The 12,444-nt window shown below is 42.8% G+C and overlaps 1 protein-coding gene and 1 long non-coding RNA gene across 2 annotated transcripts in view; one reads left to right on the top strand and one right to left on the bottom strand.

Moving 5' to 3' along the window:
- The window catches only part of PROSER2 (proline and serine rich 2), a 55,731-nt gene extending 45,394 nt beyond the window's left edge, over positions 1 to 10,337 (top strand). Inside the window, exons 3-4 of the mRNA XM_054503614.2 lie at positions 5,997 to 6,249; positions 8,958 to 10,337. Coding sequence (XP_054359589.1) covers positions 5,997 to 6,249; positions 8,958 to 9,871 — 1,167 coding nt within the window. The 3' untranslated portion in view covers positions 9,872 to 10,337. The remainder of the gene's footprint in view (positions 1 to 5,996; positions 6,250 to 8,957) is intronic.
- Positions 1 to 12,444, bottom strand: part of LOC129045203 (uncharacterized) — a 53,204-nt gene that overhangs the window by 19,494 nt on the left and 21,266 nt on the right. Inside the window, exon 3 of the long non-coding RNA XR_008504916.1 lies at positions 8,834 to 8,969. This is a non-coding gene — a long non-coding RNA (uncharacterized LOC129045203). The remainder of the gene's footprint in view (positions 1 to 8,833; positions 8,970 to 12,444) is intronic.

Below are 12,444 nucleotides of genomic sequence, written 5' to 3' on the forward strand. Positions count from 1 at the left end.
TTCATAAGGAAGAAAGGAAGATCTATCCTTTGATTTTCTTCTCCTTTCTTTTCATAAGGAAGAAAGGAAGATCTGTCCTTTGATTTTCTTCTCCTTTCTTTTCATAGGGAAGAAAGGAAGATCTGTCCTTTGATTTTCTTCTCCTTTCTTTTCATAGGGAAGAAAGGAAGATCTATCCTTTGATTTTCTTCTCCTTTCTTTTCATAAGGAAGAAAGGAAGATCTATCCTTTGATTTCCTTCTCCTTTCTTTTCATAAGGAAGAAAGGAAGATCTATCCTTTGATTTTCTTATCCTTTCTTTTCATAAGGAAGAAAGGAAGATCTATCCTTTGATTTTCTTATCCTTTCTTTTCATAAGGAAGAAAGGAAGATCTATCCTTTGATTTTCTTCTCCTTTCTCTTCATAGGGAAGAAAGGAAGATCTATCCTTTGATTTTCTTCTCCTTTCTTTTCATAAGGAAGAAAGGAAGATCTATCCTTTGATTTTCTTCTCCTTTCTTTTCATAAGGAAGAAAGGAAGATCTATCCTTTGATTTTCTTATCCTTTCTTTTCATAAGGAAGAAAGGAAGATCTATCCTTTGATTTTCTTATCCTTTCTTTTCATAAGGAAGAAAGGAAGATCTATCCTTTGATTTTCTTATCCTTTCTTTTCATAAGGAAGAAAGGAAGATCTGTTTTTTGATTTTCTTATCCTTTCTTTTCATAGGGAAGAAAGGAAGATCTGTCCTTTGATTTTCTTCTCCTTTCTTTTCATAAGGAAGAAAGGAAGATCTGTCCTTTAATTTTCTTCTCCTTTCTTTTCATAAGGAAGAAAGGAAGATCTGTCCTTTGATTTTCTTATCCTTTCTTTTCATAGGGAAGAAAGGAAGATCTGTCCTTTGATTTTCTTATCCTTTCTTTTCATAGGGAAGAAAGGAAGATCTATCCTTTGATTTTCTTATCCTTTCTTTTCATAGGGAAGAAAGGAAGATCTATCCTTTGATTTTCTTATCCTTTCTTTTCATAAGGAAGAAAGGAAGATCTGTCCTTTGATTTTCTTATCCTTTCTTTTCATAAGGAAGAAAGGAAGATCTATCCTTTGATTTTCTTCTCCTTTCTTTTCATAAGGAAGAAAGGAAGATCTGTCCTTTGATTTTCTTATCCTTTCTTTTCATAAGGAAGAAAGGAAGATCTGTCCTTTGATTTTCTTATCCTTTCTTTTCATAAGGAAGAAAGGAAGATCTATCCTTTGATTTTCTTCTCCTTTCTTTTCATAAGGAAGAAAGGAAGATCTGTCCTTTGATTTTCTTATCCTTTCTTTTCATAAGGAAGAAAGGAAGATCTATCCTTTGATTTTCTTCTCCTTTCTTTTCATAAGGAAGAAAGGAAGATCTATCCTTTGATTTTCTTATCCTTTCTTTTCATAAGGAAGAAAGGAAGATCTATCCTTTGATTTTCTTCTCCTTTCTTTTCATAGGGAAGAAAGGAAGATCTATCCTTTGATTTTCTTCTCCTTTCTCTTCATAGGGAAGAAAGGAAGATCTATCCTTTGATTTTCTTCTCCTTTCTTTTCATAAGGAAGAAAGGAAGATCTATCCTTTGATTTTCTTCTCCTTTCTTTTCATAAGGAAGAAAGGAAGATCTATCCTTTGATTTTCTTATCCTTTCTTTTCATAAGGAAGAAAGGAAGATCTATCCTTTGATTTTCTTATCCTTTCTTTTCATAAGGAAGAAAGGAAGATCTATCCTTTGATTTTCTTATCCTTTCTTTTCATAAGGAAGAAAGGAAGATCTGTTTTTTGATTTTCTTCTCCTTTCTTTTCATAGGGAAGAAAGGAAGATCTGTCCTTTGATTTTCTTCTCCTTTCTTTTCATAAGGAAGAAAGGAAGATCTGTCCTTTAATTTTCTTCTCCTTTCTTTTCATAAGGAAGAAAGGAAGATCTGTCCTTTGATTTTCTTATCCTTTCTTTTCATAGGGAAGAAAGGAAGATCTGTCCTTTGATTTTCTTATCCTTTCTTTTCATAGGGAAGAAAGGAAGATCTATCCTTTGATTTTCTTATCCTTTCTTTTCATAGGGAAGAAAGGAAGATCTATCCTTTGATTTTCTTATCCTTTCTTTTCATAAGGAAGAAAGGAAGATCTGTCCTTTGATTTTCTTATCCTTTCTTTTCATAAGGAAGAAAGGAAGATCTATCCTTTGATTTTCTTCTCCTTTCTTTTCATAAGGAAGAAAGGAAGATCTGTCCTTTGATTTTCTTATCCTTTCTTTTCATAAGGAAGAAAGGAAGATCTGTCCTTTGATTTTCTTATCCTTTCTTTTCATAAGGAAGAAAGGAAGATCTATCCTTTGATTTTCTTCTCCTTTCTTTTCATAAGGAAGAAAGGAAGATCTGTCCTTTGATTTTCTTATCCTTTCTTTTCATAAGGAAGAAAGGAAGATCTATCCTTTGATTTTCTTCTCCTTTCTTTTCATAAGGAAGAAAGGAAGATCTATCCTTTGATTTTCTTATCCTTTCTTTTCATAAGGAAGAAAGGAAGATCTATCCTTTGATTTTCTTATCCTTTCTTTTCATAAGGAAGAAAGGAAGATCTATCCTTTGATTTTCTTCTCCTTTCTTTTCATAAGGAAGAAAGGAAGATCTGTCCTTTGATTTTCTTATCCTTTCTTTTCATAAGGAAGAAAGGAAGATCTATCCTTTGATTTTCTTCTCCTTTCTTTTCATAAGGAAGAAAGGAAGATCTATCCTTTGATTTTCTTCTCCTTTCTTTTCATAAGGAAGAAAGGAAGATCTATCCTTTGATTTTCTTATCCTTTCTTTTCATAAGGAAGAAAGGAAGATCTATCCTTTGATTTTCTTCTCCTTTCTTTTCATAGGGAAGAAAGGAAGATCTATCCTTTGATTTTCTTCTCCTTTCTTTTCATAAGGAAGAAAGGAAGATCTATCCTTTGATTTTCTTCTCCTTTCTTTTCATAAGGAAGAAAGGAAGATCTATCCTTTGATTTTCTTCTCCTTTTCATAAGGAAGAAAGGAAGATCTGTCCTTTGATTTTCTTCTCCTTTCTTTTCATAAGGAAGAAAGGAAGATCTGTCCTTTGATTTTCTTCTCCTTTCTTTTCATAAGGAAGAAAGGAAGATCTATCCTTTGATTTTCTTCTCCTTTCTTTTCATAAGGAAGAAAGGAAGATCTATCCTTTGATTTTCTTCTCCTTTCTTTTCCTAAGGAAGAAAGGAAGATCTATCCTTTGATTTTCTTCTCCTTTCTTTTCCTAAGGAAGAAAGGAAGATCTGTCCTTTGATTTTCTTCTCCTTTCTTTTCCTAAGGAAGAAAGGAAGATCTGTCCTTTGATTTTCTTCTCCTTTCTTTTCCTAAGGAAGAAAGGAAGATCTATCCTTTGATTTTCTTCTCCTTTCTTTTCATAAGGAAGAAAGGAAGATCTATCCTTTGATTTTCTTCTCCTTTCTTTTCATAAGGAAGAAAGGAAGATCTATCCTTTGATTTTCTTCTCCTTTCTTTTCATAAGGAAGAAAGGAAGATCTATCCTTTGATTTTCTTCTCCTTTCTTTTCATAAGGAAGAAAGGAAGATCTATCCTTTGATTTTCTTATCCTTTCTTTTCATAAGGAAGAAAGGAAGATCTATCCTTTGATTTTCTTATCCTTTCTTTTCATAAGGAAGAAAGGAAGATCTGTCCTTTGATTTTCTTATCCTTTCTTTTCATAAGGAAGAAAGGAAGATCTGTCCTTTGATTTTCTTATCCTTTCTTTTCATAAGGAAGAAAGGAAGATCTGTCCTTTGATTTTCTTCTCCTTTCTTTTCATAAGGAAGAAAGGAAGATCTGTCCTTTGATTTTCTTCTCCTTTCTTTTCATAAGGAAGAAAGGAAGATCTGTCCTTTGATTTTCTTCTCCTTTCTTTTCATAAGGAAGAAAGGAAGATCTATCCTTTGATTTTCTTCTCCTTTCTTTTCATAAGGAAGAAAGGAAGATCTATCCTTTGATTTTCTTCTCCTTTCTTTTCATAAGGAAGAAAGGAAGATCTATCCTTTGATTTTCTTATCCTTTCTTTTCATAAGGAAGAAAGGAAGATCTATCCTTTGATTTTCTTATCCTTTCTTTTCATAAGGAAGAAAGGAAGATCTATCCTTTGATTTTCTTCTCCTTTCTTTTCATAAGGAAGAAAGGAAGATCTATCCTTTGATTTTCTTATCCTTTCTTTTCATAAGGAAGAAAGGAAGATCTATCCTTTGATTTTCTTATCCTTTCTTTTCATAAGGAAGAAAGGAAGATCTATCCTTTGATTTTCTTATCCTTTCTTTTCATAAGGAAGAAAGGAAGATCTATCCTTTGATTTTCTTCTCCTTTCTTTTCATAAGGAAGAAAGGAAGATCTATCCTTTGATTTTCTTCTCCTTTCTTTTCATAAGGAAGAAAGGAAGATCTATCCTTTGATTTTCTTCTCCTTTCTTTTCATAAGGAAGAAAGGAAGATCTATCCTTTGATTTTCTTCTCCTTTCTTTTCATAAGGAAGAAAGGAAGATCTGTCCTTTGATTTTCTTATCCTTTCTTTTCATAAGGAAGAAAGGAAGATCTGTCCTTTGATTTTCTTATCCTTTCTTTTCATAAGGAAGAAAGGAAGATCTATCCTTTGATTTTCTTATCCTTTCTTTTCATAAGGAAGAAAGGAAGATCTATCCTTTGATTTTCTTATCCTTTCTTTTCATAGTTTTCTGATTTTACAACTTTATCTTTTAGGCTTTTATTTAGTTTTTCATTTTTTTCTGCTGTTAGTATTTTGTTTTATTTCTAAGTCTTCTTTTGTCCTGTAAAGAAAAAAAATCATGCTGTTTATGGATTCAGTATCCCCTCTTATCTGACAACTGATGATAACCTTTTTGAAGTTTTCCATCACTCCACATAGTTCGTTTCCTGTAAGTTGCTTTTTTTGTCCTTTGATTTTGATAGCTGTTTCACATTAACAGTTTTCCTCAGATGCTCGGTGGTTATTAGATATCTGCGCGTACTCCAGAATAGGACGGTAAGAAACTGCTGCGCAGTTCTACACTGGGATTCGTTGACTGTAATCTTTACCTGTGGATTGATCTTGCTGGGGAACCCTTGGGATCAGCCTTTTTTGGCTCTTGGATTCCTCGGGTTCCCCAGAGATGACGTGCACGGTCCTCCGTCTGGAGGGCGGTCACTTGGCTGCACTGACGGTCCACACTGTTAACACAGCTCTGCTCCGTGACCCCACTTCAGGGTTCCTCTGTCACCTTTTTCGAGAGTAACTGGCGAGTTTTGTGCCGGGATGAGCTCATTGCTTCTGAAAGAGACTTTCTTCACCGTCACCTTGCCCACACTTCCAGAGCCGCCCAGCACCTCCAGGGCCTGAGCTTCTGGGCAGTTCTGTGGGATGCAGCGGGTGGGTCACTGGCTTTCCTGGGCCTTCTCAGTCAGTTTCCACCTGTCCTGCTCTGCAGCTGCCCTGCTTTGGGCTCTTGGAGTCTTCAAGTTCCCCAGAGATGACGTGTGCTCCACCATCTCTCTTCCTGTTATTTTGTCGTCGTGATTTGTGCCTTAAAAAAAAAATCCCTTTGTTTTAGTAAGGTTTCTGGTGAGAAAGGAGATAAATATGTGAGTTCAATCCATCATCTTTAAGCAGAGGTTTCCCGTGATTATGGAAAAACAAGTGTGTCGGATAGCAGTAGGCTGACTGCAGCTCTCCAGTGTGCTCCCAAAAGGGTGCTTTTTGTCATTGACTTGCTAGGAACCCCAAGGCGAGGGCCCGTTATAACAGATTTGAGGCGCTGTTATTTGCTCTGCCTTTCGGAGTACGTTCTCTTCCGTCTGGGTGATGGAGAGGCACACACAGGCACTGTGTGGCAGGGTACTCTCGGGACACAGTGAGTTCCGCCCTGGGCTATGGACCAACCCCAACTTTGCTTCAGCTTTTGTCTCTTTAGTGAAGCCACTGTTTGTTTTCTTTCTTCCATTCCCAATCCCCAAACCTGTACTCTAGGATGATGAGAGCCTGAAGTACCTCACCCATGAGGAAAAGGACGTCCTCCTGTTTTTTGAGGAGACGATTGACTCCCTAGACGAGGACTTTGAGGAGCCAGTGCTGTGCGATGGGGGAGTGTGCTGCCTCTGCTCCCCGTCTCTGGAGGAGAGCACCTCCAGTCCCTCTGAGCCTGAAGATGTCATCGACTTAGTGCAGCCAGCACCTGGCGCTGGGGAAGCCGAGGGCATTCCAGAGGGGACCCAGGCAGCAGGTGAGGGAGAAGACAGGCCATCCCTGGGATGCGGTTTGCTGGTGTCTGTGAGACCCAGAGATACTTCTTTTGTGCTCCCCTGTGTTTGCCAGTAGAAGTTGTTGAGTCTTACCAGATTTTTATAGGGGAAAATAATCCTTGGCAGTTTCATCTTCCAGCAAAGGGAAATGCCAGAGGGACTAGAATAAAGAATGGAATGGGCTGGGCATGGTGGCTCAAGCCTGTAATCCCAGCACTTTGGGAGGCCAAGGCAGGTGGATCACGAGGTCAGGAGATCGAGACCATCCTGGCTAACACAGTGAAATCCCGTCTCTACTAAAAAATACAAAAAATTAGCCGGGCGTGGTGGCGGGCGCCTGTAGTCCCAGCTACTCGGGAGGCTGAGGCAGGAGAATGGCGTGAACCCGGGAGGCAGAGCTTGCAGTGAGCCGAGATTGTGCCACTGTGCTCCAGCCTGGGGGACAGAGCGAGACTCCGTCTCAAAAAAAAAAAAAAAAAAAAAAGAATGGAATGAACTGGGCACATAAGTGGAGTTTACATTTTTTTAAATACACAATGCATACATGCACAGAAAGAAAATTGGAAATGGCTTCCAGGTAATTATTCTGTTTTACAGGCTGGGCGCCATGGATCACTTGAGGCCAGGAATTCAAGACCAGCCTGGCCAACACGGTGAAACCTCATCTCTACTAAAAATACAAAAATTAGCTGGTGCACACCTGTAGTCCCAGCTGGTCCGGAGGCTGAGGCATGAGAATCGCTTGAACCTAGGAGGCGGAGGTTGCAGTGAGCTGAGATCGTGCTACTGCACTCCAGCCTGGGTGGCAGAGCGAGACCCTGTCTCAAAAAAAGAAAGAGAACACCACTGCTGACGTGGCAGGAGGTGGAGCTCGGTAATGCGAGCCATGGGTAGAGGCTGTAGATACAAATGAAGCTTCGCTCGCTCACCACTCACATCCTGCTGTGCGCCCCAGTTCCTAACAGGCCAGACCAGTACCAGGGTTGTTGGGGATCCCTGAGCTGGAGGGAAATGGGCAGAGAGAAATATCTTCCAGTTTTTTTCCCCGATTGGAAAGGATACTGGAAACAAATGTGGCCAAGGGGTTAACATTGGAAGGGATGAGGAAAAATTATTTTTGCTCTGGTAAGGATAAAATACTGTCATTTGTCTTGAGCCACTAGAAATAAAGTGTGTGCACGTGTGTACACGTATATGTCTTTTAAGCAAGGCTATGTATTACTCAGAACTTCACATACTATGGTTATGGATTCCATGTAAATATGGAGCTTGGTTTGCAGCCATCTCTTCAAAGAGGAGAAGTAATGTACTGTACATTTTTACTGTACTTCTGCTTTGAAATAGAGTTCCAAAAGTAATTTGAACCAGGCGATCCTTTTAAAATGTGAGATCACGTAGTCATGCCAAGGAAAACACTCTTTGAAAAATCAGCTACACCTGTCCATCAGTTCGCTAACAAACATTATATTTTCATAACAATTTTTCTTTCATTTTTCTGAGACAGGAACTTGCTCTCTCACCCAGGCTGGAGTGCAATGGCACAGTCCTGGCTCACTGCACCCTCCAACTCCTGGGTTCAGAGGAGCCTCCCACCTCAGCCTCCCAAGTAGCTGGCACTACAAGCATGTGCCACCATGTCTGGCTAATTTTTTATAGTGATGGGGTCTCACTATGCAGCCCAGGCTGGTCTCAAACTCTTGGGCTCAAGTGATCCTCCCACCTCAGCCTCCCAGATTGCTGGGATTACAGGTGTGAGCCACCACACCTGGCATATTCGTAACAACTTTAAGTGCCCACAGAGTACAGCAGAACATAAAAAGATATGAATTTCAGGTTTTTTGTTTTTTTTTGTTTTTTGTCTTTTCCTGAGACAGAGTCTCACTGTGTCGCTCAGGCTGGAGTGCAGTGGTGCCATCTCAGCTCACTGCAACCTCCACCTCCCAGGTTCAAGTGATTCTCCTGCCTCAGCCTCCGGAGTAGCTGGGACTATAGGCACACGCCACCACGCCCAGCTAATTGTTGTATTTTTAGTAGAGACAAGGTTTCACCACGTTGGCCAGGCTGGTCTTGAACTTCTGGCCTCACGTGATCCACCTGCCTCGGCCTCCCAAAGTGCTGGGATTACAGGTGCAAGCCACCGAGCCCGGCCCAGTGTTGTATTGAGAGACAGATGCATAAGTACAGCAGTGCCAGGTGATCTGTGACTGATACATGCTATGGAAGGACTCAGAGGCAACCCTGTTAAATTCTCTGTCATAGAGGAAAGTGACACAGCTACATGTCCTTCATCCAGAAAGACCTGCTGATGTCGATGTGTGCCACACACTTTCTAGCCTCAATTTCCCCTTTGTAAACTCCCCTGATGAGTTGGTCACTACTTGCGGCCTGTCCCAGCCTCAGGGGCTGGAGCCTTAGCAGCCCACATGGATGGAATGTCTCCTAGGTGTGGACTGTCTGACTTGCAGGGCTATCGTGATTTGTCCCTTATCAGCGTGAGGTCATGAGCATGACATACCACCTTCTCCTTCCCTAGTCCCGGGAACAGGGAGAGAGGAGTTGACTCACAGGCAGCACCGGGGAAGTTGGTGTCAGGTCCGGGTTGAGGCTGTTTTCAGTTCAGCGAGAGGGAACTTCATGCATTTACTTTCACGTGGGTCGGTGGCTCACAGGCTCCTCCCTCGTCTTCCAGGGCCTGCACCTGCTGGGAAGGAGCACAGGAAACAAGATGCTGAGACTCCACCTCCAGACCCCCCGGCTCCCGAGACCCTTCCTGCGCCACCACCCCTGCCCAGCACCCCCGATACCCCCAGGAGGGAGCTGCGCGCCCCCTCCCCGCCGGTGGAGCACCCCAGACTCCTGCGCTCTGTTCCCACGCCCCTTGTTATGGCGCAGAAGATTTCCGAGAGGTTGGCGGGGAACGAAGCCCTCTCGCCCACCTCCCCGTCCAGGGAGGGCCGGCCCGGGGAGTGGAGGACACCGGCCGCCCGGGGGCCCCGCAGTGGAGACCCCGGCCCGGGGCCCAGCCACCCGGCGCAGCCCAAGGCACCCCGCTTCCCCAGCAACATCATCGTCACCAACGGCGCGGCCCGGGAGCCCCGCAGGACCCTGTCCAGGGCGGCCGTCAGCGTGCAGGAGCGCAGGGCGCAGGTGTTGGCCACCATCCACGGCCACGCCGGCGCCTTCCCCGCCGCGGGGGACGCGGATGAGGGGGCCCCGGGAGGCGGCTCCTCCCCGGAGCGGGTGGCGCGTGGCCAAGGCCTGCCGGGCCCCGCTGAGAGTCTCCGGGCAGGGGGTCAGGCTCCGCGGGGCCCGGCGCTGGCCAACGGCTTCCCAAGTGCGCACGAGGCCCTGAAGAGCGCACCCAGCGCCTTCGCGCCCGCCGGGAAGTCCCTCTGCTTCCGCCCCGGCCCGGCCCTGCCCAGCACACGGGCTCGCCAGAGCTTCCCCGGGCCCCGGCAGTCCAACGGCGCCCAGGACTGGCGCCGCGCAGACTCCCTGCCCCGGCCCCAGGGCATCACCGTGCAGTTCGCGGGCCGCGGCTCCTCGGAGGAGGCGCGCAGGGAGGCCCTGCGGAAGCTGGGGCTGCTCAGGGAGAGTTCGTGAGGGCCGCGCGGGCTCCGGTCCACCCTGTTTCTCCCCACCCTGAAGAGAGGGTGAAAGAGTCGCTGTACCCAGGAGCTGTTTGGCCTAAAATGGAAGTGACAGCGGGAGCCCCTGCCCTCTGTGGCTCATCAGTCTAGAGGTGCCAGACTGGGGCCTCCTGGCTGAGCCCGCACCGCAGGCTCCAGCCACCGGAACAGAGAACTCTTCCCTAAAGGAATCTGGCCGGGGGCTTGTCTCCCTTTTTCCAAGAACTGAGAGAGAGAATAACTTGTTATACCCACAGGTTTCCGTGATGTGTAAATGCCATCTTTTGGGGGTTGGGAGGAGCAGGACTGGTCTGATTATCATTCTTGAGTCTCATCTACCCTTTTCTCGAAGTACATGACATGAAAGTTCAGATCCTCCTACTCAGGATTCTCGCCGCCTTTTCTAAGAAAATAATAAAAATGCTTGTTTCATTTTGTAATGTCTTAATATACTTGCTTTTGTTTTTGAAGGGTGAGGCATCATGGTACTTTGCTTTTGTTTCTTGACGTACTTTAGTTTGCCCAGTTTTGTTTTTTACTGAAAACTGAAATGAAACCTTTAGATTTTGAGTTTTGGGAGTGAAATGGAAAGGTGGTAATTTTGAGAAAGCAAGTCTTCTCAGACTCTGAGGTCAACACATACATGCATAGGTATCCTGTGTGTCCACATGCATCATTATTACATAAATAGAAATTTCAGAACACCCTCCTAAGTCACTACAGGATGCCAGCGCTTCCTATTCTTGGGTAGACAGAGCCACCTCAGCGTCCTGATGGATGGTACAAGAAATTGTTACTTCCTAGTATGGAAGTGTCTTAAGGACACGTCTCCATGATATTTTGGTGAACCCAAAGTGCTTTTTCCTCAACAAAACGTTCCTCTGTTCCCAATTAAAGTAATATTCCCTGCTTCCAAGTAAGCAAGACTGTTCACTAAAGGAGGAACTTTTTAGAAAACTAATCTTTATCATCTAATTTTAGTTCTGCATGTTCCAAGGTAGCCAGTCAACAGAAGGAAGCAAAAGATTCTTAAAGATCCACCAACTGTCATGTTCCACAAGCAAGATCTCAGAGTAGGGAAAAACCAGTGAACAAGGTTACACAGCAGGAAAAGAACCGGTTTCCTCCCAGACTATGTCTTACACGCTGAGTTATGCCACAAGCGTTATTATCAAAACTATTTAAGGCTGGAGTCTTAGACCTCTAAAAATAGACAGGAAGGGCTGCCCTGAGCAGTCACACCCTTGTGTTTTTATGTCTCCACCAGCGCCGTAACAGAGCCTGTTTCTTTCCCATTGAGTATTACTTAAATTCAGACTTAAATGTGCTGTGAAGGGCATTTTTCATAGTATTCCATTTGCCTTGTAAGTTATATAAAGTGCATGACTATATTTTTTTCCTTAGAAATGCAATATTTAGTTTCATCCAGCTCTTATTCTCATGAATAATAACCTCATAGATTCTTGATCTTAATTTAAATAGGTGCTTTAATTTTACAGCTTTCAAAAGTAGTTACTGTAAATTTTACTCCTGTTAATGCTGGATTGGTTTAAAGGATTTGTAAGGGCTGTGTTTTCTCTTTACAAAGCAAGATGCCATACAGTGTTCAATAATAGAAGGTCTTGATACAACCAGCATTTTAAATATTTATACACGAGAACTGCGTGTTTTTCACTGACCCTATGATTTCACTGTGAGTAGGGTGAACTGGACTGCATATTAGTTTATTTTTTGCCATAATCACATTTTTGAAAAATAAATTTAAGAGTTTTTTCTTAAGTAAGCTTGTTTTTGCATTGCATGCTATATTCTCAGTTACTTTCTTTTAAATGGTTATACCCTTTCCTTCTATTTATTCATAATTTCTTCTCTTTATTCATAGTTACACTGACTGTCACTCTGGTCATTTCTTGTGTCTAAAACCCTACTAATTATAGCCATATGTTTTGTACAAAGTTCAAATTATAGCTGCTGCTAAACTAACGTTTAGGTGCACTTACGTCAGCAAACCCAGTTTGTGGAGAGGCTTTAGTTTCCTTGCCGTAATTACATGATGTGATTTCTTCAAGGTCATCTGGTCCACGGTAATTTGAAGGACCATGCATATCTCAAAGCAAAACCATAATGGAAAGGAAAGATGAATTGTTAAATGCCCCACTTTTTTCCCCAAGTGATGCTTGAAATCATTCTCCACTTTTACAAAACTCTTTATCTTAATGCTTAAATCAGAAAAAAAAAAAATTACCCTTTTTTTTTGAGATGGTCTTGTCTCCCTCTTCCCAAGAACTGAGAGAGAGAATAACCTTCGCCCAGGCTGGAATGCAGTGGCGTGATCTCGGCTCACTGCAACCTCTGGCCTCCCGAGTAGCTGGGATAATAGGAACGTGCCACCATGCCAGGCTAATTTTTGTATTTTTAGTAGAGTTGGGGTTTCACTATGTTGGCCAGGCTGGTCTCAGACTCCTGACCTCACGTGATCCCCCCGCCTCGGCCTCCCAAAGTACTGGGATTACAGGCGTGGGCCACTGCCCCAGCCATATCCTTTCC

The sequence above is a fragment of the Pongo pygmaeus genome, chromosome 8 (genome assembly GCF_028885625.2).
Source record: "Pongo pygmaeus isolate AG05252 chromosome 8, NHGRI_mPonPyg2-v2.0_pri, whole genome shotgun sequence".
Lineage (NCBI taxonomy): Eukaryota > Metazoa > Chordata > Mammalia > Primates > Hominidae > Pongo > Pongo pygmaeus.